This window comes from Rhinopithecus roxellana, chromosome 6 (genome assembly GCF_007565055.1).
Source record: "Rhinopithecus roxellana isolate Shanxi Qingling chromosome 6, ASM756505v1, whole genome shotgun sequence".
NCBI lineage: Eukaryota > Metazoa > Chordata > Mammalia > Primates > Cercopithecidae > Rhinopithecus > Rhinopithecus roxellana.
Genome location: NC_044554.1, coordinates 96,569,873 through 96,593,750, shown reverse-complemented (window position 1 = coordinate 96,593,750; position 23,878 = coordinate 96,569,873). Strand labels below are relative to the sequence as shown.

General features: G+C 52.7%; 1 protein-coding gene across 1 annotated transcript in view; it reads left to right on the top strand.

Moving 5' to 3' along the window:
- The window catches only part of GTF2IRD1 (GTF2I repeat domain containing 1), a 140,033-nt gene that overhangs the window by 95,045 nt on the left and 21,110 nt on the right, over positions 1 to 23,878 (top strand). The window contains 6 exon segments of the mRNA XM_030932008.1: positions 5,966 to 6,015; positions 6,232 to 6,288; positions 8,803 to 8,886; positions 10,009 to 10,034; positions 10,036 to 10,193; positions 10,781 to 10,809. Coding sequence (XP_030787868.1) covers positions 5,966 to 6,015; positions 6,232 to 6,288; positions 8,803 to 8,886; positions 10,009 to 10,034; positions 10,036 to 10,193; positions 10,781 to 10,809 — 404 coding nt within the window.

The window sequence follows — 23,878 nt, the reverse complement described above, 5'->3', positions numbered from 1 at the left end:
CTACACTCCAGCCTTGGCGACAGAGCAAGACTCTGTCTCAAAAAAAAAAAAAAAAAAAAAAAAAAATTAGGATTGGTTTGCTTGAAAGCGGCAAGAAAGAAGAGACAATCTTAAGGGTTTGTTCCTCCTGGGAAATAGATGGTTCTCAGACTGGGAGACTCATACATCATTTTTGCATACAGTGGCGAGGAGATTCGCTGGGACAGGGAGCTCTTCTGCAGGGCCCGCTCTATGCCAGGAGGGAGGCTACTGCTCCACAATACACAGAGCAGATAGCAAAAAGCTATGCAACAGGGCTGGAGAGCAAGAGTCGTGATTCATGCAGTAGAATCAAAGGCTTCAGCAGGCCAGGATGAAATGCAGCCAAATGCCCGGTGTGTCTGGGCATATTAAAAGGAAGATTGAGGCCACGCCCAGTGGCTCACACCTGTTATCCCAGCACTTTGGGAGACTGAGGTGGGCAGATCACTTGAGATCAGGACTACTGAAAATACAAGAGGGCTGGGATCGGTGGCTCACACCTGTAATCCCAGCACTTTGAAAGACTGAGGTGGGTGGATCACCTGAGGTCGGGAGATCGAGACCAGCCTGACCAATATGGAGAAACCCCATCTCTACTAAAAAATACAAAATTAGCCAGGCGTGGTGGCAGGTGCCTGTAATCCCAGCTACTTGGGAGGCTAAGGCAGGAGAATTGCTTGAACCCAGGAGGTAGAAGTTGCAGTGAGCTGAGATCGCGCCATTGCATTCCAGTCTGGACAACAAGAGCAAACTCTGTCTCAAAAAAAAAAAAAAAAGGAAAGAAAAGAAAAATTAGCCAGGCATGGTGGCATGCACCTGTAATCCCAGCTATTCGAGAGGCGAAGACAGGAGAATCACTCGAACCCGAGAGGCGGAGGTTGCAGTAAGCCAAGATCGCACCCCTGCATTTCAGCCTGGGGGACAGAGTAACACTCTTGTCTCAAAAAATAAAATAAAATAAAAAGGGAAGATCGCATTTCAGGCGGTTTAAGGATAAACTCGTGATAGACATATAGCCCATCAGATGTGTGAAAACATAGGGAAATAAAGATTCACAAGAGAATATGTGTAATTATAGTACAGTAATTGGCTCTACTATATACATGTATAGTATTGTACTTGTTGAAGGAGAGCTTCAACGAATTCCCAGCCTGGGCAACGTGGTGAAACCCCATCTCTAGGGGGAAAAAAAAAAATAGCCAGGCTTGATGGTGTGCACCTGTAGTCCCAGCTACTCGGGAGGCTGAGGTGGGAGGATCGCTTGAGCCAGGAGGTCAAGGCTGCAGTGAGCCATGATCGCACCACTGCACTCCAGTCTGGGTGGCAGAGTAAGACCCTGTCTCAAAGAAAAAGTTTTTAAATTTTTTAAAAGCTACGTTTTGTCCAGGCATGATGGCTAACGCCTGTAATCCCAGCACCTTAAGAGGCCCAGACAGGAGGATCGCTTGAGCCCAGGAATTTAAGAGCAGCCTGGGCAATGTATCAAGACCCCATCTCTACAAAAAAATTTTAAAATTCTCACACCTGTAATCCTAGCACTTTGGGAGAACAAAACAGGAGGGTCACTTGAGGCTAGGAGTTCGAGACCAGTCTGGTCAACATAGCAACCCCATCTCTATTTTATTTTTAAAATTTAAAAAATTTTTAATTTAAAAAAATTGGTATGTGCCTATAGTCCCAGATACTTGGGAGGCTGAGGTGGAAGGCGGAAGAATCGCTTAAGCACAGAAGCTCCAGACTGCAGTGAGCTCTGATGGCATCAGTTCACTCCAGCCTGGGTGACAGAGCAAGACCTCGTCGCTTTGAAAATACAAAGAGAGGCCGGGCATGGTGGCTCGCCCCTGTAATCCCAGCACTTTGGGAGGCTGAGACAGATGGATCACTTGAGGTCGAGAGTTCAAAACCAGCCTGGCCAACATGGTGAAACCCCATCTCTACTAAAAGTACCAAAAATTAGCTGGGCTTGGTGGTGCACACCTGTAGTCCCAGCTCCTCAGGAGGCTGAGGCTCGAGAATCTCTTGAACCTGGGAGGTGGAGGTTGCAGTGAGCTCAGATTGCATCACTGCACTCCAGCCTGGGCGACGGAGTGAGACTCCTTCTCAAAATAAATAAGTAAATATATAAAGAAATAAAATGCAAGAGACAAACTAAAAAACCATCCTGGGCACCTGCCAGATCCTGGGCTTGCAGCCCAGCGGTAAATGCCACCAAGTCCTGCCCTGGAGTTGCCAATGTCATCCAGACAAAATCAAAATATCATGTCAGGTAGAGATAACTGCTGTGACAGCATATAACTCAGAGTGAGGGAGAGAGAGGGACAGGAGGAACCTGGATAAGGAGGTGACATTGGAGTAGTGACCCAATGAAGTGAGAGGGACAGCCACTGTGCATAGTGTGGGGACAGGCCAGGCGCAGTGGCTCACGGCTGTAATCCCAGCACTTTGGGAGGCCAGGGCAGGCAGATCACGAGGTCAGGAGTTCGAGACCAGCCTGGCCAACATGGTGAAACCCCGCCTCTACTAAAAATACAAAAATTAGCTGGATGTGGTGGCGTGCACCTGTAGTCCCAGCTACTCAGGAGGCTGAGGCAGGAGAATCACTTGAACCCAGGAGGCAGAGGTTGCAGTGAGCCGAAATCATGCCATTGCACTACAGCCTTGGTGACAGAAGGAGACTCTGTCTCAAAAAAAAAAAAAAAAAAAAAAAAAGTGTGGGGACAGAGAAAAAGTCATGCAAAGTCCCTGAGGCAAGAACATGCTTGTGTGTTTGAAGGCTCACAAGGTGCCCTTGTAGCTGGTACAGGGTGAGTGAGGGAAGGATGGTGAGATTGAGGCCCAGGAGGTTGCAGGGGACCAGGCGCGGTGGCCCATGCCTGTAATCCTAGCTCTTTGGGAGGCTGAGGCGGGAGGATTGCTTGAGCTCAGGAGTTTGAGACCAGCCTAGGCAACACAGTGAGACCCTATCTCTATAAAAAAGAAAAATAGGCCAGGAGCGGTGGCTCATGCCTGTAATCCCAGCACTTTGGGAGGCCAAGGAGGGTGGGTCACCTGAGGTCAGAAGTTCGAGACCAGCCTGGCCAACATGGTGAAACCCTGTCTCTAAAAATACAAAAATTAGCCAGGCATGGTGACCCAAGCCTGTAGTCTCAGCTACTCGGAAGACTGAGGCAGGAGAATTGCTTGAACCCGGGAGACAGAGGTTGCAGTGAGCTGAGATCGCACCACTGCACTCCAGCCTGGGCGACAAGAGCAAAACTCTGTCTCAAAAAAACAGAAACACAACAAAACAAAAAAATATCAAAAAATAAAAATAAAAAGGTAGCAGGGGCCAGATCACATGGGTTTTGGGCCAGCTTAAAGAGTTTGAATTTTATCTTATTTTTAAAAAATTCTTAGAGACAGGGTCTCATTCTGGTTTCTTTTTGCTTTCTACGCCCACTCCCTCAAACCATAAACCAGTGGCACCCAGGCAGCTTGAGGTTAGCTGCCAATTCAATAGCAAGTCCTCATGGATGACATTTTTTATGGTTTTGTGCAGAAGACAGCTTGTACTCATGATCATTGGTTTTTGGGTTTTGTGGGTTTTGTTTTGTTTTTTTTTTTCCTATTTTTTGAGACAGAGTCTCACTCACTCTGTTGCCCAGGCTGGAGTGCAGTGGCGTGATCTCAGCTCACTGCAACCTCCCCCTCCCGGCTTCAAGCGATCCCCCTGCCTCAGCCTGCTGAGTAGCTGGGATAACAGGCGCATGTCTCTATGCCCGGCTAAATTTTGTATTTTTAGTTGAGACAGGATTTCACCATGTTGGCCAGGCTGGTCTCAAACTCCTGACCTCAAGTGATCTGTCCACCTTGGCCTCCCAAAGTGCTGGGATTAGAGGCGTGAGCCACCACTCCCGGCCTTTTGTGGGTTTCTTTGAGAAAGAGTCTTGCTCTGTCATCCAGGCTGGAGTACAGTGGTGCTATCTCGACTCACTGTAGCCTCCACCTTCCAGGTTTAAGCGATTCTCCTGCCTCAGCCTCCCGAGTAGCTGGAATTACAGGCGTGAGCCACCATGCCTGGCCATGAGCATTTGTTTTAAGAGACAGGTCTTTCTGTAGCCCAGGCTGGAGTGTCATAGTTATAACTCACTGCAGCCTTAAACTCCTGGGCTCAAGCAACCCTGCCTCAGCCTCCTGAGTAACTGGGACGGCAGGGGCATGCCACCACACCTGGCTAATTTTTACATTTTTTGTAGAGAAGGGGAGTCTCGCTATGTTGCCCAAGCTGGTCTCAAACTCCTGGGCTCAAAGCAATCCACCTGCCTCAGCCTCCCAGAGTGCTGGGATTACTGGTTGAGCCACCGCACCCAGCCTTGAGCAGTTTTTAAAGTCACGATGGCTTTCTCCACCTGTCATTTGGAAAGGGAGGCAGGTTAGCGCAGTGGCCGACGGGAGAGGCCGTCTGGTGGTTTTGAGGCCAGCTCCTCCTGTTACTCCCTGTGGCCTTGGCAGCTGGCTGTGCTATTTAAGCAGAAGCACTGTCGCTACTCGGGCCTGGACTCAGGGGCTCTGCCCAGCTTCTGCCTCTCTGAGGTTACTGTTGGGAATTCGCTTCCCCTTTTGGAACCTGAGTTCTCCCATAAAGAGGAGGGGCCTAAATGCAGTCTGAAGCCTTTTCTAGCTCCCGAGTCTGTGGTTCAAGGCAAGGCTATGCTTCCCCCTCCCAGCCCTGGCCCCGTGACCTCAGCTCTGTGCCTGGCACTGTACAGAAGCCTAAGAGATGCCCACCGCCAGAGCGGGCACCAAATCCTCATCTACTGGGGACCCAGGGGGTGCCTTCCCTGAGAGTTTGGCCTTTGGGCTTACTCCCAGGAAGAGACTCCTGGGTGTTGCTGCTTGATTACCCCTGTGACAGAGAGCTCATTACCTTTCCAGGCCCATTACCTCTCCAGAGAGCTCATTACCTCTCCACTCCGTGGCCCACCCTGCCATCCCCCAACAACCCCCCTCTGGCCAGCATGATTTTCCCAGTGTCCTCTACCCACCACAAACCCCAGCCCCCCAACAGGCTTGCTCTAACAGGACAAGTTGTGCTGAAGATGGGGCCTTTAGATGCGGTGCTGTATGATAAAGAAGGTTGACTCATGTCTGGGCAGGGCTTTCTGGAGTCTGTGGAGCTAAAGACATTAGTAGAATACAGAGCTGGGCTTGGTCACTGGCGCTCCCGACTGCAGTGACACAGCAGGTCTCAGATGTGAGCCGTAGATCTCAGACCTTTCCAGCTCGGAGGTCTTGCTATGTAGTGGGCCGCAACTGTTTCTACACTTTATTTATTTATTTATTTAGAGACAGAGTCTTGCTCTGTCACCTAGGTTGGAGTGCAGTGGCACTGTCTCAGCTCACTGCAACCTCCGCCTGCAGGTTCAAGCGATTTCCCTCCCTCAGCCTCCCGAGTAGCTAGGATTATAGGCACCTACCACCACGCCCAGCTAATTTCTGTATTTTTAGTACAGACGGGTTTCACCATGTTGGCCAGGCTGGTCTCAGACTCCTGACCTCAAGTGATCCACACTCTTCAGCCTCCCAAAGTGCTGGGATTACAGGCATGAGCTACTGCACCAGACCTTGTTTCTACACTTTAAACCAGATCCATGGGAGGCCCCCTGAGGCCGCCTGCTCCAATCCCAGGCAGCGACAATTGTTCAGTGTCCTGGGAGCAGGAGTGAGATATCAGACGGACCTGTTCAGGACTTGGGGGGGGGGGTCTCACTCCTGGCTGGATCCTTCAAGCCCAGCACAGCCCCCCAGATTCCACACGTGGAGCGGCAGGGACTCCAGGCCTGAACTGTGCAGAGCCAGGAAAGTCCATTACAGGGATGTGCAGACCGAGGCCCAGAGGGGAGGGCTGGGCAGTCCCAGAGATGCTTGGAGGGACCTCTGTGATAGCCCCGCTTGTGTTTTTCAGGCCCGAGCTGCTCACTGAGGGAGTCAAAGAGCCCATCGTGGAGAGTCAAGGTACCCAGCGCGGGGTCACGGGCCATGGTGTGGGTGAGCAAGGGAGGGCCCCAGGGGCTTCTGCCATCAGCCCCTCCTCCTGCTGCCTCTGTCCTGCTCCTATCCTGGCCCTGGCGTTCTCCCCACACCCCCACACTGGGTTTCCCCTAACGATGCCATCTTGGGTCCCAGGAACTGCCTCCTCACTTGGCTTCTCTCCCCCTGCCCTGCCCCCAGAGAGGGATTCCGGGGACCCTCTGGTGGACGAGAACCTGAAGAGACAGGGCTTTCAAGGTAAGGTTGAGCTCGGGGAGGTCTGTTGTCCCAACACCATGACCTTGACCTGGTTTGGGTTTGGAGGGCCAGGCTGGAAGTGGGGAGGAGCTGGCCCCCAACCTCAGGGCCTAAGGAACCAGGCAAGCCAGGCTGGCAGCCCAGGCCCGGCTGTACTCTGCCAGCTCTGTGTTAGAGACTCCAGGGGAGAGGGGGTGCCTACAGGTGGACGGTGGGGGGTGGGAGGGTACAGGGCGCAGGAGTCTGCCTGCTCCCCCCACCCCGCCGTGGGAGGTAGCTGACACGCCCACTCCTTATTCAGCAACCAGCTGTGGTCTTAGTGCTTTGAAATCAGAATAGGAGCCAGGCGCAGCACCTCACGCCTGTAATCCCAGCACTTGGGGAGGTCAAGGTGGGAGGATCGCTTGAGGCCAGGAATTTCAGACCAGCCTAAGCAACATAGAACCCATCTCTATGTCTATTTCTTTTTTTTTTTTTTTTTTTTTTTTTTTTTTTTTTTTTTTTTTGAGACGGAGTCTCGCTCTGTCGCCCAGGCTGGAGTGCAGTGGCCGGATCTCAGCTCACTGCAAGCTCCGCCCCCCGGGTTTACGCCATTCTCCTGCCTCAGCCTCCCAAGTAGCTGGGACTACAAGCGCCCGCCACCTCGCCCGGCTAGTTTTTTGTATTTTTAGTAGAGACGGGGTTTCACCATGTTAGCCAGGATGGTCTCGATCTCCTGACCTCATGATCCGCCCGTCTCGGCCTCCCAAAGTGCTGGGATTACAGGCTTGAGCCACCGCACCCGGCCCTCTATGTCTATTTCTAAGAAGAGAAATCAGAGACCGAGTGCAGTGGCTCATGACTGTAATCCCAGCACTTTGGGAGGCTGAGGCAGGTGGATCACTTGAGTCTAGGAGTTCAAGCCCAGCCTGGCCAACATGGCAAAACCCCGTGTCTACCAAAAAAATACAAGAATTAGGCTAGGCGGCATGTACCTGCGATCCCACCTACTCAGGAGGCTGAGGCAAGAGAATCCCTCGAACCTGGGAGGTGGAGGTTGTAGTGAGCAGAGATCGCACCACTGCACTCCAGCCGGGGTGACAGAGCAAGACCCTGCCTCAAAAAAGAGAGAGAGAGAGAGAGAGAGATGGTGGTCTGGGATCCCTCCAGCACATGCCGGCACTTTGTTTGTTTGTTTGTTTGTTTGTTTGTTTGTTTGTTTGTTTGTTGAGATGGAGTTTTTACTCTTGCTGCCCAGGCTGGAGTGCAATGGTGCGATCTCAGCCACTGCAACCTCCGCCTCTTGGGTTTAAGCGATTCTTCTGCCTCAGATTCCTGAGTAGCTGGGATTATAGGCACACACCACCACACCAGGCTAATTTTTGTATTTTTTTAGTAGAGACGGGATTTCACCATGTTGGCCAGGCTGGTCTCGAACTCCTGACCTCAGATGATCTACCCGCCTCAGCCTCCCAAAGTGTTGGGATTACAGGTGTGAGCCACTGCACCCAGCATTTTTTGTTTGTTTGTTTGTTTGAGACAGAGTATTGCTCTGTCACGCCGGCTGGAGTGCAGTGGTGCGATCTCTGCTCACTACAACCTCCACCTCCCAGGTTCGAGGGATTCTCTTGCCTCAGCCTCCTGAGTAGGTGGGATTACAGGTACGCACAACCATGCCTGGCTAATTTTTGTAGTTTTAGTAGAGATGGGGTTTCACCTTGTTGGCCAGGCTGGTCTCCCAACTCCTGCACTCAGGTGATCTTCCCGCCTCGGCCTCCCAAAGTGCTGGCATTACAGGCATGAGCCGCCGCGCCCGGCCACACTTGGGGGTTTTTAATGAACACTCTCTGGGTGAGGGTGGCTCGGTGGTTCATGCCTGTAATCCCAGCACTTTTGGAGGCTGAAGCAGGCGGATCACTTGAGCTCAGGGGTTTGAGGCCAGCCTGGGAAACATGGCGAAACCCCATCTCTACCAAAAACACAAAAAAGAAATTAGCCAAGTGCAGTGGCACATGCCTGTGATCCCAGCTACTCAGAAGGCTGAGACAGGAGGAATCGCTAGAGCCTGGGAGGTGGAGGTTGCATTGGGAGCTGCCAGGCCCGTCCCCTGTGTCTGTGGACACTGCCCGTCCTCCACCATCTGCTGGATCAGCTGGGCTTCCGTTCCCTCCCTTGTCTCCAGCCCCCCAGTGACTTCATGAAGCCCCCGCCCCCTGCTCGCCAGCCCGGGGCACAGGACTCCGCACTCCATGGTGCCCCTCCCCTCCGGGGTTTATTTATTGGTTTGGTGGTTTTCAAATGTCAACAATTAACTTAATTTCCAAGTCATCACTGTTGTGGCAACAGTGCATGTCCTTCTGGAAAAAACACATCTCCATCAAGACGTTGGTGCTGAAGGACCTGAGGGGCCCACTCCAAAGATCTGTTAATTGCCGGAGAAGGAGTTCCCCATAATTAGAAAATCAGCTTCCTTAAAAGTCACCAAGTGCCTTTTCACTGAACAGCCCAAACCCATAATCGTTTTGCGCTTTGCAGAAAATTACGACGCGAGGCTGTCACGGATCGACATCGCCAATACGCTAAGGGAGCAGGTCCAGGACCTTTTCAATAAGAAATACGGTAAGCAGCGCAGAACCCCCGGGGAGGGACACGTAGCTGCTGTGGGCAGAGAAATGGGAGGTTTCCCAGTTCCAGTCGAGGGCATTTCTGGGGAAACAATCCACCCCTTTACATGTATTTCTTGAGCATTTACTATGTGCCAGGCACTGTCTCAGGCACTGGGGATATTGCCGTGAATAAAACAGACACAGTCCCTGTGCTCATGAGCCTTGCAGACCAGTGAGGTGAGACACACTTTCAATTACCACACACACAATTTAACAGACAGGGGCCTGGCTCCGTGGCTCATGCCTGTAATCTCAGCACTTTTGGAGGCTGAGGCAGTTGGATCACTTGAGCTCAGGAGTTCGAGGCCAGCCTGGGCAACATGGCGAAACCCCGTCTCTACCAAAAATACAAAAAAGAAATTAGCCAGGTGCAGTGGTGCACACCTGCGGTCCCAGCTACTCAGGAGGCTGAGGCAGGAGAATCGCTTGAGCCTGGGAGGCGGAGGTTGTAGTGAGCTGAGATCGCGCCATTGCACTCCAGCCTGGGCAACAAAAGCGAAACTCTGTCTCAAAAAAAAAATAAAACGGGGGGAGCATACAACATGGGAGCATATTGGTGTGGCTTTTTCTTTCTTTTCTTTTCTTTTTTTTTTTTTATTTTGAGACAGGGTCTCACTCTGTCACCCATGCTGGAGTGCAGTGGTGTGATCATGGTTCATTACAGCCTCAAACGCCTGGATTCAAGCAATCCTCCTGCCTCAGCCTCCCAAGTGGCTGGAACTACAGGCATGCACTACTATGCCCAGCTATTTTTTAGAAATTTTTAGTAGAGACAGGGTCTTGCTATGTTGCCCAGGCTGATCTCGAACTCTTAGACTTAAGTGATCCTCCTGCCTTGGCCTCCCAAAATGCTGGGATTACGAGCATGAGCCACCATGCTGGCCTTTTTTTAATGTTCTGATCATATAGCTCAGATTGTAATGCCTATACCTTTCCACGGTGCTACATGAGAGCTTTCTCATACCACTCACTCTCCTGCACGCATGTCTTTCCATCACACCTCTGCAATCCCACGTACACACACCCCACGCTGCCTCTCACTCCTGATGGGTAGGACCCTGCCTCTCACCCACAGGGGAAGCCTTGGGTATCAAGTACCCAGGTCCAGGTCCCCTACAAGCGGATCAAGAGTAACCCCGGCTCCGTGATCATTGAGGGGCTGCCCCCAGGAATCCCCTTCCGAAAGCCCTGCACCTTCGGCTCCCAGAACCTGGAGAGGATTCTTGCCGTGGCTGACAAGATCAAGTTCACAGTCACCAGGTACTCAGGGGGAAGGGTGAGGGTGAAGAGGCAGGACTAGCTCAGTTGGGGGCTTATACCTGCGAATGCTTAGCCTTTCCCTAGGTCCTGGCCTCCCCACTGGACAAGGCGGCTCTCCTGGCACCATCCTGGGTCCTGGGGGTGGCCGGGAAGGGACTGCAGGACAGCCTGAGTGCAGGGAGCCCTTCAGAAGTGGGACTGGTCACCCCACCATGGCAAGGGCAGCCTTCAAGGGCATCTTCAAGCTGTTCAGCAACACCTGCTCACTGCACCCCCAGCCCCCGGGAAAGGCATTCAGACTGCATCAGGAGATTTGCCCAAGGTCCCAGGGCCAGGGCCAGCCAGGGCAGAGCCGGCACAAGGCCCAGGTCTGCATCCTGCAGAGTGATACTGCCAATGCCAGCACCCTGCCACATCGTCTCAGTGTCCCACGCACACAGAGCCCCAGGGCGGCTTGTTAAAATACAGATTCTGCTGCTGTAGGTCTGGGGTGCTCCCAGGAGAGACTGAGGCCACTGTATCCCAGGGGTGTCTTCCTCATCCCCCAGGTCCTCCTTCTGACACCCTTGCCTCTGTTTCTCTTCTAGGCCTTTCCAAGGACTCATCCCAAAGCCTGGTAAGAGGCACTGGCTGTGGAGGGGGCACTGGGAATAGGGCCTGGTCATAGTGCTGGGGGCTGGAGCTAAGTCTGCTATGGGGCACAGGTTCTGGGGTCTGGGAACGGAAGCCAGCCAGGCCCCTGCCTTTTTTTTTTCTTTTTTTTTTTTTTTCCTGAGGCAGAGTCCTTCTCTGTCACCCATGCTAGAGTGCAGTGGCGCAAACATGGCTTACTGCAACCTCCACCTCCTGGGTTCAAGCGATCCTCCTGCCTCAGCCTCCTGAGTAGCTGGGATTACAGGCAACTGTCACCACGCCTGGCTATTTTTTGTATTTTTAGTAGAGACGGGGTTTCACCATGTTGGCCAGGCTGGTCTCAAACTCCCGACCTCAAGTGATCCACCCACCTCGGCCTCCCAAAGTGTTGGGATTACAGGCATGAGCCACCACACCCGGCCTAGGCACCTGCCCTTCTGTTTAGCCACCTCACCTGGGCACCTGCCCCAGGTAGATGGAAGAAGGCTAAGCTTGAATGTGGTCCCAGATCCTGGAGCAGAGAAAGGGGTGGTGGTGCCGGTGACTTCTAAGTTTTACCCAGTGGGGATTCAGGAGGGAGGAGGGGCCAGGCCGGGTCAGTGCACCTGCTCCTCCTGATAAAGGGGGTCTGGTTGACCTCAGTGAATAGATGAGGTTGGAGGCAAGTGGGTTCCTAACCACAGAAAGAGGGGTATCTGCATGGGGGACTGCAAGCTTGTTGGTAAGATGTGGGGGGTGCCTACCCCACCTTAAACAGTGCAGTGCCTCTTCTGACCCTTTTTTAAAAAATATATTTTATATATATGTTTTTTGAAACCAAGTCTCACTTTGTTGCCCAGGCTGGAGTGCAATGGCACTATCTCTGCTCACTGCAACCTCCACCTCCCAGGTTCAAGCTATTCTGCCTCAGCCTCCCAAGTAGCTGGGATTATAGGCATGCACCACAACGCCCGGCTAATTTTTGTATTTTTAGTAGAGCCGGGTTTCACCGTATTGGCTAGGCTGGTCTCAAACTCCTGGCCTCATGTGATCCACCTGCCTCAGCTTCCCAAAGTGCTGGGATCACAGGCATAAGCCACCACTCCCAGCCTCCTGACCCTTTTTAAGGCACCCATCCACTTCCGTCTCCACCATGGGCTGTGTCCTGGCCTCCCAAACCCAGATTTGCAGGGGCTGTCCCTGCAGGGTGACATGCCACGTGGTGAGCACTAAGTGCTGGCTAGAGCCTCCAGGGCGGGCCAGGCACAATGACTCACACCTGTAATCCCAGCACTTTGGGAAGCCAAGGCAGGAAGATCACTTGAGGTCAGTAGTTCAAGACCAGCCTGACCGACATGGTGATACCCATGTCTACTTAAAATCCAAAAATTAGCCAGGCATGGTGGTGCGCACCTGTAATCCCAGCTACTCGGGAGGCTGAGGCAGGAGAATCCCTTGAACCCGAGAGGCAGAGCTTGCAGTGAGCTGAGATCGCACCACTGTACTCCAGCTTGGGTGACAGGGTGAGACTCAGTCTCAAAAAAACAAACAAAAAAAATACTTAGGGGCCGGGTGCGGTGGCTCAAGCCTGTAATCCCAGCACTTTGGGAGGCCGAGGCGGGCGGATCACGAGGTCAGGAGATCGAGACCATCCTGGCTAACACGGTGAAACCCCGTCTCTACTAAAAAAAATACAAAAAACTAGCCGGGCGAGGTGGCGGGCGCCTGTAGTCCCAGCTACTCGGGAGGCTGAGGCAGGAGAATGGCGTAAACCCGGGAGGCGGAGTTTGCAGTGAGCTGAGATCTGGCCACTGCACTCCAGCCTGGGTGACAGAGTGAGACTCCTTCTCAAAAAAAAAAAAAAAAAAAAAAAAAAAAAAAAAAAAAACTTAGGGTATGGTGATGTGGCAGCTTTTGATAGGCCATGGGAACCCCCAGAAGGGGGATCAGGAGGGTGAGGGGTAGTTGGATAGGGTTTCCTGGAGTAAGGAAGGCCCTGCTTGGGCCTCAGGGGAAGATGGGACTTTGAGAGGCAGAGAAGGAGGGTGGGTTGTGTTTGGCGGGGTGAACGGCAGGGGTTGGGGAGTCACTGGAGGCCAAAAGTGTGTTTCCGGAGCTCTCGGAGGGGCAGAATGGTCAGATGATGTTGGAAAGGTGGAGCCAGTGGAAGCTGCAGCAGCGCAATGCAGTGAGTGTGGCTGCGGCAGACACCCGACTGAGAGGTCACTGGGTTTCTGGCCCTGCACTGGATGATTTATACGGGTGCCTTTCACACATATTTCGGGAGGTCCTCCTGGGGCAAGGCAGTGTTCTAGGAACTAGGGTTACAGCGGAGTGCAGACAGAGGAGGCATCTCATTTAGTCTTCATACCTAGGAGGTAGACGCTAGAGCCCACCTTACAGAGGGGGAAACTGAGGCGCAGTGTGAGTGATGTATTAATACTCTGTGTCCCAGGGCTAGCAGGTGGCCGTGGCCCCAGCCCTCAGGGATCGACCAGCCAGCCCCTTTCCAGGCATTGGCACCCAAGCCAGGTATCCGCCTGGAGAACCAGCTCCACGCTTACTCATGCCACTAGTCATGCTGGGCTGGGAACATGTCCAGGCTCCTGGGAGTCTCCAAGGGTTCACCAGAGGTCACTGAGGGCTACTCCTGCGCCAGAATAGACTTTTCTCAAACCCTCCCTCGCACGGTCCCCGAAGCCTGGCCTGGGCCAGCACCGGCAGTTCCAAGGTGAATTGGAGTGGAAGCTGGGGTCTGCTGGGGGAGGCAGAGGCAATAGCAGGCCCCTTCATCTGGAGGCAGGTGTCCCAGGGCAGGTGGAGGGGTGGCAGATAGTCTGCAGAGAGGCAGGTGGCTGGGGCAGTGCCCAGGAGTCAGGCTTCAGGGTCCCAGGCAGCATATGGGCCATGGGAAAGTGCCGTTCGTTCAAGTCCCTGTACCCGCCTGACTAGCTGTGGGAATCTGAGCCTTCACTTCCTTACCGCTAAGACAGACAAGCACACCTGCCTCGCCATGTGATCTGAAGATGGAAAAAGATGGGCAGTGCCAGGTGAGCTGGGAGGACTGTTTTCCCCCAGTTGCCCCTTTTTTTTTTTTTTTTTTTTTTTTTTTGAGATGGAGTTTAGCTCTTGTTGCCCAGGCTAGAGTGCAATGGCGTGATCTCAGCTCACTGCAACCTCCGCCTCCCGGGTTCAAACGATTCTCCTGCCTCAGCCTCCCGAGTAGCTGGGACTACAGGCACCCACCACCATGCCCAGCTAATTATTTTGTATTTTTAGTAGAGACAGGGTTTCACCATGTTGACCAGGCTGGTCTCGAACTCCTGACCTCGTGATCCGCCCACCTCGGCCTCCCAAAGTGTTAGAATTACAGGCGTGAGCCACCGCGCCCGGCCCTAGAGCCATTCTTAACAGGGTTTGTCCCCCTGGAAACTTCCAGAAGCCTCACCTTCCTGGGAATTCCCTGCTAGGTGCCAGTCATCTCTTCACTGCTCGGTTTCCACTCTCCCATCCTTGCACCGACATCCCACTGTTTAGGCCTTCTTCAAGCATGGACCTTCTCATGCTCAGTCTCTCTGTGGTATGGAAATGTCTACTGAGTGGGCCTCACAGAAGGTTCTAGGCCCTGGCGCAAGCCCAAGGGAAGTGATGATCCAAAATGGACTCAGATAAAGTTTCTGCCACTATGCATTGGGGGCTTTTGGTAGGAGTCCAGTTCAATTTTAGAAAAATAAAAATACATGTCTCGCACTTCTGAGTTTACAGACTAAGGTCCATTCTGTATTTGCTAACGAGGACAAAAAGAAAGGCGGCTGGGTGTGGTGGCTCATGCCTGTAATCCCAGCACTTTGGGAGGTCAAGATGGGCGGATCACTTGAGGCTGGACAAGAGTTCGAGACCAGCTTGACCAATCAGCCTGGCCTTTCACCATATTAGGATGCCTAAAAATACAAAACTTAGCTAGATGCTGTGGCACACACCTATAATCCCAGCTACTCAGGAGGCTGAGGCAGGAGAATTGCTTGAAACCAGAAGGCAGAGGTTGCAGTGAGCCGAGATCGCGCCATTGCACCCCAGCCTGGGCAACAAGAGTGAAACTCCATCTCAAAACAACAACAAAAAAGAATGGCTCTAAACCAGGAACAGTGGTTCACCCTGTAGTCCCAGCACTTTGGGAGGCCAAGGTAGGAGTATCGCTTGAGGCCAAGAGTTTGAGGCCAGCCTGGGCAACATAACAAGACCCCGTCTCTACAAAAAAATTTAAAAATTAGCCAGGCACGGTGGCGCACACCTGTAGTCTCAGCTACTCAGGAGGCCGAAGCAGGAGGATGACTTGAGCCCGGGAGGTGGAGGTTGCAGTGAGCTGAGATTATGCAAATGCACTCCAGCCTGGGTGACAGAGCATGACATCGTCTGAAAAAAAAAAAGAATGGCTCTGAGATTTTTTTAGGTCACTTATTGAAGGTTCCCATGGAAGCCTTTCCTGACAGAACCACTCTGAGAAGGTGAGAATTCTGAAAGAGATTATGCTTTTTTGTTTTTGTTTTGTTTTGTTTTTTTGTTTTAAGGTGGAGTTTCGCTTCTTGTCACCCAGGCTGGAGTGCAATGGCACGATCTCAGCTCACTGCAGCCTCCGCCTCCCAAGTTCAAGCGATTCTCCTGCCTCAGTCTCCCGAGTAGCTGGAATTACAGGTGTGCACCACAACACTCGGCTGATCTTTGTATTTTTAGTAGAGACGGGGTTTCGCCATGTTGGCCAGGCTGGTCTCAAGCTTCTGACCTCAGGTAATCTGCCTGCCTCAGCCTCCCAGAGTGCTGAGATTACAGGCATGAGCCACCGCGCCCGGCTGAGATTGTGCTTTTTTTTTTTTTGAGACGGAGTCTCGCTCTGTCGCCCGGGCTGGAGTGCAGTGGCCAGATCTCAGCTCACTGCAAGCTCCACCTCCCGGGTTCCCGCCATTCTCCTGCCTCCGCCTCCCGAGTAGCTGGGACTACAGGCGCCCGCCACCTCGCCCGGCTAGTTTTTTGTATTTTTTAGTAGAGACAGGGTTTCACCGTGTTCGCCAGGATGGTCTCGATCTCCTGACCTCGTGATCTGCCCGTCTCGGCCTCCCAAAGTGCTGGGATTACAGGCTTGAGCCACCGCGCCCGGCCAATTGTACTTTTTTGAAGATGAATCAGTCGTTAAATTGCGAGAGCCCCACTGTACCCTGGAGCTGTGGGCCTCCCCACTGAAGGGTGAGAGTACAGCCACTCCTGGGCTGGTTTTGTTCTGGGTCAAGAGAGATGACTCAGGCCAGACGTGGTGGCGCACACCTATAATCCCAGCATTTTGGGAGGCCAAGATGGGAGAATCACTCAAGCCCAGGAGTTTGAGACCAGCCTGGGCAACACAGCAAGATCCCATCCTGCAAAGACATTTTTTAAAATTAGCCAGACATGGTAGGGACGAACGACTGTATTCCCAGCTACTTGGGAGGCTGAGGTGGGAGGATCCCTCGAGGCTAGGAGTTGGAGGCTGCTGTGAGCCATGATTCCAGTGTGCATGACAGTGAGATCTTGTCTCTTTTTTTTTTTTTTTTTTGAGACGGAGTCTCGCTCTGTCGCCCAGGCTGGAGTGCAGTGGCCGGATCTCAGCTCACTGCAAGCTCCGCCTCCCGGGTTCACGCCATTCTCCTGCCTCAGCCTCCCGAGTAGCTGGGACTACAGGCGCCCGCCAGGTCGCCCGGCTAGTTTTTTGTATTTTTAGTAGAGACGGGGTTTCACCATGTTAGCCAGGATGGTCTCGATCTCCTGACCTCGTGATCCGCCCGTCTCGGCCTCCCAAAGTGCTGGGATTACAGGCTTGAGCCACCGCGCCCGGCCGAGATCTTGTCTCTTAAAAAAAAGAGAGAGAGAGAGATAAGCCCAGAATGTCTTTAATGTTTTCCCAACTGGGGACACCACATCTGCCCTCAGTGCCTCAGTTTCCCCACTAAAATCTAGACGCCCTGCCTGCTCTGACATGCTGAGTGGCAGGCAGGCGTCTGACTGGAGAGGAAGGCATACTTGAACTTGGACCAAGCCTCAGAGGGCAGTGGGTGAATTTCAGGCCTCAGGTCAAGAGAGCTGTGGGCCAGGGATTTCTGGGGGCCAGAGGTGCTGGAAGGCACCAGGCTGAACTGGAGGGGACCTGGTGGGGGGCCTGGGGTTGCAGAGGGATGGGGGGGCTGGGTCCCCCAACTCGTACCAGAAGGAACTCCAGCCCTGCCTGCAAGGGGTTGAGATAACCCACGCTCGACCCTGGGGGCTGAACACCATTGGTAGCTGGGTGGTTCTATACTGCCCAGCCAGGCCACACCCCACCTGCCTGCAGTGGCACTGAATTAAATTAGGGAGACTCTGCCAGGCTGGGTGACTCATGCCTGTAATCCCAGAACTTTGTGGGGCTGAGGCAGGTGGATCACGTAAGGTCAGGAGTTTGAGACCAGCCTGGGTAACATGGTAAAACCCTGACTCTACTAAAAATACAAAAATTAGCCAGGCGTGGTGGTACGCACCTGTAATCCCAGCTACTTGGGAGGCTGAGGCAGGAGAATCGCTTGAACCTGGGAGGTAAAGGTTGCAGTGAGCTGAGAGACACGCCACTGCACTCCAGCCTGGGTGACACAGCGCAACTCAGTCGCAAAAAAAAAAGAAAAAGAAAAGAAAAACAAACCCAGGACAGCTCAAGGGGGCTGTTCAGGATATGCTGGGAAGAAGTGGTGGTGTGGTGACTAAGGCAGGAGAGACCCTGTACCCAGGTAGCTGCTACAATATTCCATCCAAAGAACATTCTAGTAGGTCATAAAAACCTAAAGGGAGCCGGACATGGTGGCTCATGCCTACAATCCCAGCGCTTTGGGAGGCCAACACAGGAGGAATGCTTGAAGCCAGGAGTTGGAGATCAGCCTGGGCAGTATAGCAAGACCCCATCTCTAGAAAAAAATTTTTTTAATTATCTGGGCATGGTGGTGGGTGATGGTGCGTGCCTGTAGTCCCAGCTACTTGGGAGGCTGAGGCAGGAGGGTCACTTGAGCCCAGGAGTTTGAGGCTGCAGTGAGCTGTGAACACAATGATCACATCACTTCACTTCAGCCTGAGTGACAGAGTGAGACCCTGTCTCTAAAATACACACACACACACACCCCTAAAGAGAAATGCAAATATATGTCCATGGTAGAAATTTGGAAAATACAGAAATCTAACAACCCAGATGGCTGTTCATTTTTATGATGATACTTTTCTTCCAGATTTCCCCCAAGCTTATTAATTTTACATCTCACTGTTCTTCTTTCTATAAATTTACACACTTAACCTTAAAACATAAACATGTTCCCATGTCTTTAAAAAGCTCTGTTCCCTCTTCAGGCTGTAGCATGGTTATGTAACTACCCTGTCCCCCAGTTATGGACATTTGAGCAGCCTCTCACAGCATGGACACCTAACACTCACATCACACTTTTTTTTTCTGAGACGGAGTCTCGCTCTGTCACCCAGGCTGGAGTGCAATGGCATGATCTCAACTCGCTGCAACCTCCACCTCCCGAGTTCAAGTGATTCTCCTGCCTCAGCCTCCCAAATAGCTGGGATTACAGGCATGTGCCACCATACCGGGCTAATTTTTCTATTTTAAAAGAGACGGGGTGTTGCCATGTTGGCCAGGCTGGTCTCGAACTCCTGACCTCAGGCGATCCACCAGCCTCGGCCTCCCAAAGTGCTGGGATTACAGGCGTGAGCCACCACGCCTGACCACACCACACTTACGATTTGCTGGTTACAAAGCCCACTCATGTTACCATGTCATCTCCCTGAGTAGCCGGCCTTATTGGAGGGGACTGAGGCTCAGAGAGATTAAGCAGCTTTCTCAAGGTCACACAGCATAGTGTGGCAGAGATTTGAACCTAAGTCTTTACCATTTTATTATACTTCGGAACCCAGGGCAGGCTCTACCATTAGCCTAGGGCTTGGTGTGGGCCGCCGAAGTGAGTTGCAACCATGCCCTCTTTCCCCACGACCCCTCTGGTCTCATCCACACTGGGTGGCTCTTTGCTGTCCCCTCCTGGCTACCAGCAGCTATTACACTGGGTGCTGTTCTTCCCATTTTGTGACTGAGCAAACAGCCTGAAGGAGACAAAAACCAGGTAGTTAGCATGAGGCCAAAACCACTCCCTGGTCTTTGCTGTTCTGCAGCCTGAGCCTGGGGTGGCCAGGCGGGGTGGTGCAGTGGTGGGGAAGGAGAATAGCCCCCAAAAATGCTGCCAGAATGGTAAAGGGCCTGAACTTCAAAGCTACTGACTTGAGCTTTATTTTGTGGCACTGGCAGTTTTTCCAGTCATTGTAATGATACAATCAGATTTGCGTTGTCTTCGGGTTACCATGGTAACCATACTTCCACCCACCAAGGGTGGATTAGAGAAGGCAAAACTAGGGCAGAGGAGCCAGGGAGTGTTGAGGTCTGAACCCAGGCAGTGGGCAGCTGGGCCCCACAATGGATGGGGTAGAGGCAGCAGTAGGGTGTGAAGAGGGCAGAAGGTTCTGGAAGGGTGATGGTGGTGCTCGTCTCCAAGGCTGGGTCTGTGGGCTTGTGAGACACATCCAGGGGCCCATGTGCAGTAGGTGAAACCTGAGCAGTATTTAGTGCAGGCAGGGTGGCAGGCAGGCTGGGGGCCTCTCAGAAGCACAGAGCTGGCAGAGAGAGACCTGCCCAGGGCGTCAAGAGGAAAGGGCAGCTGTGCAGGAACAGAGTTGATGAGGTGGGGGAACTTTTGGGTAAGAAGAGCTGAGTCGGGAGCATTGAGGCAGCGGTTTTCAAACCTCAGAAGCAACAGCAGGGCCGGACACGGTGACTCAGCCAGGACTTTGGGAGGCCGAGGTGGGTAGATCACCTGAGGTCGGGAGTTCGAAACCAGCCTGTCCAACATGGTGAGACCCTGTCTCCACCAAAAACTACAAAAATTAGCCAGGCATGGTGGTGGACACCTGTAATCCCAGCTAGTCGGGAGCTTGAGGCAGGAGAATCGCTTGAACCTGGGATGCAGAGGTTGCAATGAGCTGAGATCACACCACTGCACTCCAGCCTGGGTGACAGAGCAAGACTCTGTCTCAAAAAAAAAAAAAAAGGGCCAGATGCAGTGGCTCACACCTGTAACCCCAGCACTTTGGGAGGCCAAGGCAGGATTGCTTGAAGCCAGGAGACCAGCCTGGGCAACATAGTGAGACCCTGTCTCTACAAAAAATGAAAACAATGAGCCAGTGTGGTGCTGCACATCTATACATCTGTAGTCTCAGGTACTCAGGAGGCTGAGGAGGGAGGATCGCTTGAGCCCAGGAAGTCAAAGCTGCAGTGAGCTATGATCACACCACTGCACTCTAGCCTGCGAGACAGAATGAAACCTTGTCTTTCAAAAGAAAAAATTCTAGAATTGTTTTTGAATAGTAGGTTAAAATTTTTTTTAAGCTTTGAAAGGTAGTGAACTCCCCATCACTGGAGGCATTTAAGCAGAGGTTGAGCTGCCACTCACCAGATAGGCCGCTTCCCATAGGGCTTGCTGCAGCCGAGAAGAAAGGGACAGGAGAGCCCTGCCCATTTGGGAGGGGCTGCGGGGAGGACTAGAACCAAGGAGGGGCCCCTCTACCCACCAAATCCACTTCTCTTTGCTGCTCCACCACCAGCTCCCCACAGCTCCTCCCTGCGTATGGGCCCAGCTGGCCCTCTCCAGCTCCCTTTTGGGCAAATACAAGGGCTCTCCCGGGACCCAGGCCAGCTTCTGCTCCTTTTAGTTCTCCTCTGACCCTAGGGGTACGGCCATCCCTGGCAGCTTGAGGGGATTCTGGGAAGGCAGCGCCCCACCTATCCTTCCCCAGAGCAGGGCACCAGACCCTGGGGATGCAGCAGAGCTGCCAACTTCCTGTGTGACTCCTGTGTGACTCCTGGGCCTCAGTTTCCCTACTTGTAAAATGGGAAGAATTGCCCACGCCATGTCTGCCTCCCCCGGGGCCACCCTGGAGTGCATGACCAGGTGAACAGGAGGGATGGGCTGTCATGAGTGGGACGTGGTGAGGCAGAGAGGCTGGCCAGGCTGGAGTGTGGATGGCCTGAGAGGCCTGGCTTTGCAACATGGACTGGGCCCTTCAGACCTGGCCCTGGCAAGCTCTTCTGCTGATGTCCCCATGGCTGAGGAGCCCGTACAGCCCCACTGGTCGGGGCCAAGCTCTTGGCGGGCTCCAGCTTTATCTAGGACATCCCACATCATCTCCTCTGTAAACTTTCGACTTTCATCTCAATTTAAGGAACTATGTCAAATTACATGCTGCTAGCTGGGTGCAGTGGCTCAGGCCTGTAATCCCAGCACTTTGGGAGGCCAAGGCAGAAGGGTCGCTGGCATCTAGGAGTTCAAAACCAGCCTGGGAAACATAATGAGATCCTGTCTCTACAAAAAATTAAAAAATGAGCCAGGCCTGGTGGCGTGTGACTATCATCCCAGCTACTCAGGAGGCTGAGGTGGGAGGACCACTTGACCCTGGGAGTTGGAGGCTGTAGTGGGCTGTGATTTTGCCAGTGTACTCCAGCCTGGGCAACAGAGTGAGACCTTGTCTCAAAAAAAAAAAAAAAAATTACATGTAGCCGAGGAAGATCATTCCACCTACACTCACCTCTCCCCCCACCGGAATTGTTTGAGGCCCATTTCGAGAAGCTCAGCTGTGGGGGAAACGCCTGCCAGGCAGAGGGCTGTGATCCCTTTTCAGGGGGTACAAATGGAGAAAGGCCAGAAGCCTCAAATACAATAGCACCACTTGTCATCATCCTCTTTGATCTCCTGCTAAGCCTCTCTCTTCTGTGGGGTCTCCTGTCACCCAGTGGGTGCTGTGGTGGGATGGGCTTCCTGGAGAGGATGACCTGAGCCAGGTCTGGATGCTAATGTAGGATTGACCTCTGCAGAGGGTACTGGGGGGGACACGGGGAGGGACTGAACAGTGGCAGGCACAGGAACAGGTCCCTTTTTGCCTTCTCAGGAAGCAGTACCATCACTTCTGAGCTGTGTGATCTTGGATAAGTTAACCTACTATCTCTGATCTTGGATAAATTAACTTGCTCTCTCTGATCTTGGATAAGTTAACTTGCTACCTGTGATCTTGGATAAGTTAATATACCATCTCTGATCTAGATAAGTCAACTTACTATCTCTGATCTTGGATAAGTTAACTTGCTTATCTCTGATTTTAGGTAAGTTAACTTGCTGTCTCTGATCTTGGATGAGTTACTGTCTTTGGGCCTCCATTTCTTTGAGGTGATATGGAACAAGGACTTCCTCCATGATCCTCCCTTCTGCTGCCCAAGACCTGAGAGTCATTTCCTTGTCCCCAGTCACACACAGGCACACACCCTCTGGCCCCTGCCTCCCTCTCTCAGCCTTCCCCACCCCCTCTCCACCCTTCCAACTTTGTCTTGAGTTCTTGAGAGCTCTTTTGCTCTTGAAAGCTCAAAATAAAGCCATCCTTTCTCGAGTTTCTAAAGATACCACAATTCCAGCACCAGCCACATGTTTCTCCACTGAATTATCTCTGCTTGTCTTTGTTAATTAGGGTTCCGTAATGATCTCCCTTCTGCCTTCCCAGGGAGAGCTGGCATCTGCAGGGCAGGGCTTGGAGGCCTTTGTGGGCAGACAAGACGCCCTGCTGCCGGGCCCAGAGTTGGCCTGATGCCTCCTTTCTTCTGAAGTGGCAGAGTGGGCCATGAAATGATGGCATGTTGGGGAGACCCTGCCCTTTTCAGGCTGGTAGGGACTCAGCTGGGGTCATTGCAACTCCATCCTGCCCCTCAACCTTCCACACGTCGGGGAAGGGAACCTTGGGAGGTTCTTAGCCTTTATTAGACAGGGGCTTCCAGGCTGGGCGTGGTTGCTTACACTTGTCATCCCAGCACTATGGGAAGTTGAGGCAGGCGGATTGCTTGAGCTCAGGAGTTCGAGACCAGCCTGGGCAACATGGCAAAATCCTATCTTGACAAAAAATTAGCCAGGCATGATGGCACATGCCTGTAGTCCCAGCTACTCAGGAGTCTAAGGCAAGAGGCTCACTTGAGCCCAGGAGGTCGAGGCTGCGGTGAGCCGTGATGGTGCCACTGTACACCAGCTTGGGCAACAGAGCAAGACCTCTCAAAAAAAAACCAAATTAATTAAAATAAAATTAAAAATAGACAGGGGCTTTCTGGCCCCAAAAGGGAGCAGGGTTGGGGGTGCCTTTAGAGTCTCTTGCAACATCCCGGAAAGCCTCCTAGAAACCCTTTCCCCAACGGAGACCACCCAAGCTGACGAGCTTTATTTATTTAGGCTGGAATGAGATCAGCACCGAGGGGTCGCCAGGCACCTTGTGCTGAACAGAAGCTGATGAGTGTGTCTGAGCCACAGAAGCAGAGCAGGGGCAGGGCGGTAACCATGGCTCAGCACATGTGGTTTACTGGGTGTACCGGATCCTTCTAGCCTTGTGGGGAGGGGTGTGGTGGCAAAGGAGGAGGGAGGTGGAGGTGGGGGGACACGCAGGCCTAGCCCTCTAAGAACCTTCCCGTCATGGAGAGGGCTCAGCGCCGCCCACAGAGGACTTGGTGGGGCCCCAACAGAGGCCTTGGGGGCACAGGTGCAGTCACTCATCCATGCACGGGCACAGATGTCTCACTGGAGCCAGCACTGTGCCAGATGCTGGTCTTTTATTATTATTCCATTATTCTTTTTGTTTGTTTTTGTTTTGTTTTGCTTCTGAGACAGTTTCACTCCTATTGCCCAGGCTGGAGTACAGCGGTGCAATCTCAGCTCACTGCAATCTCTGCCTCCCGGGTTCAAGTGATTCTCCTGCCTCAGCCTCCTGAGTAGCTGGGATCACAGGCGCGCACCACCACGCTCAGCTAAAATTTTTTTGTATTTTTAGTAGAGATGGGGTTTCACCGTGGTGGCCAGGCTGGTCTCGAACTCCTGACCTCAGGTGATCCACCTACCTCGATCTCCCAAAGTGTAGGGATTACAGGCATGAGCCACTGAGCCCGGCCTCATTATTCTTAT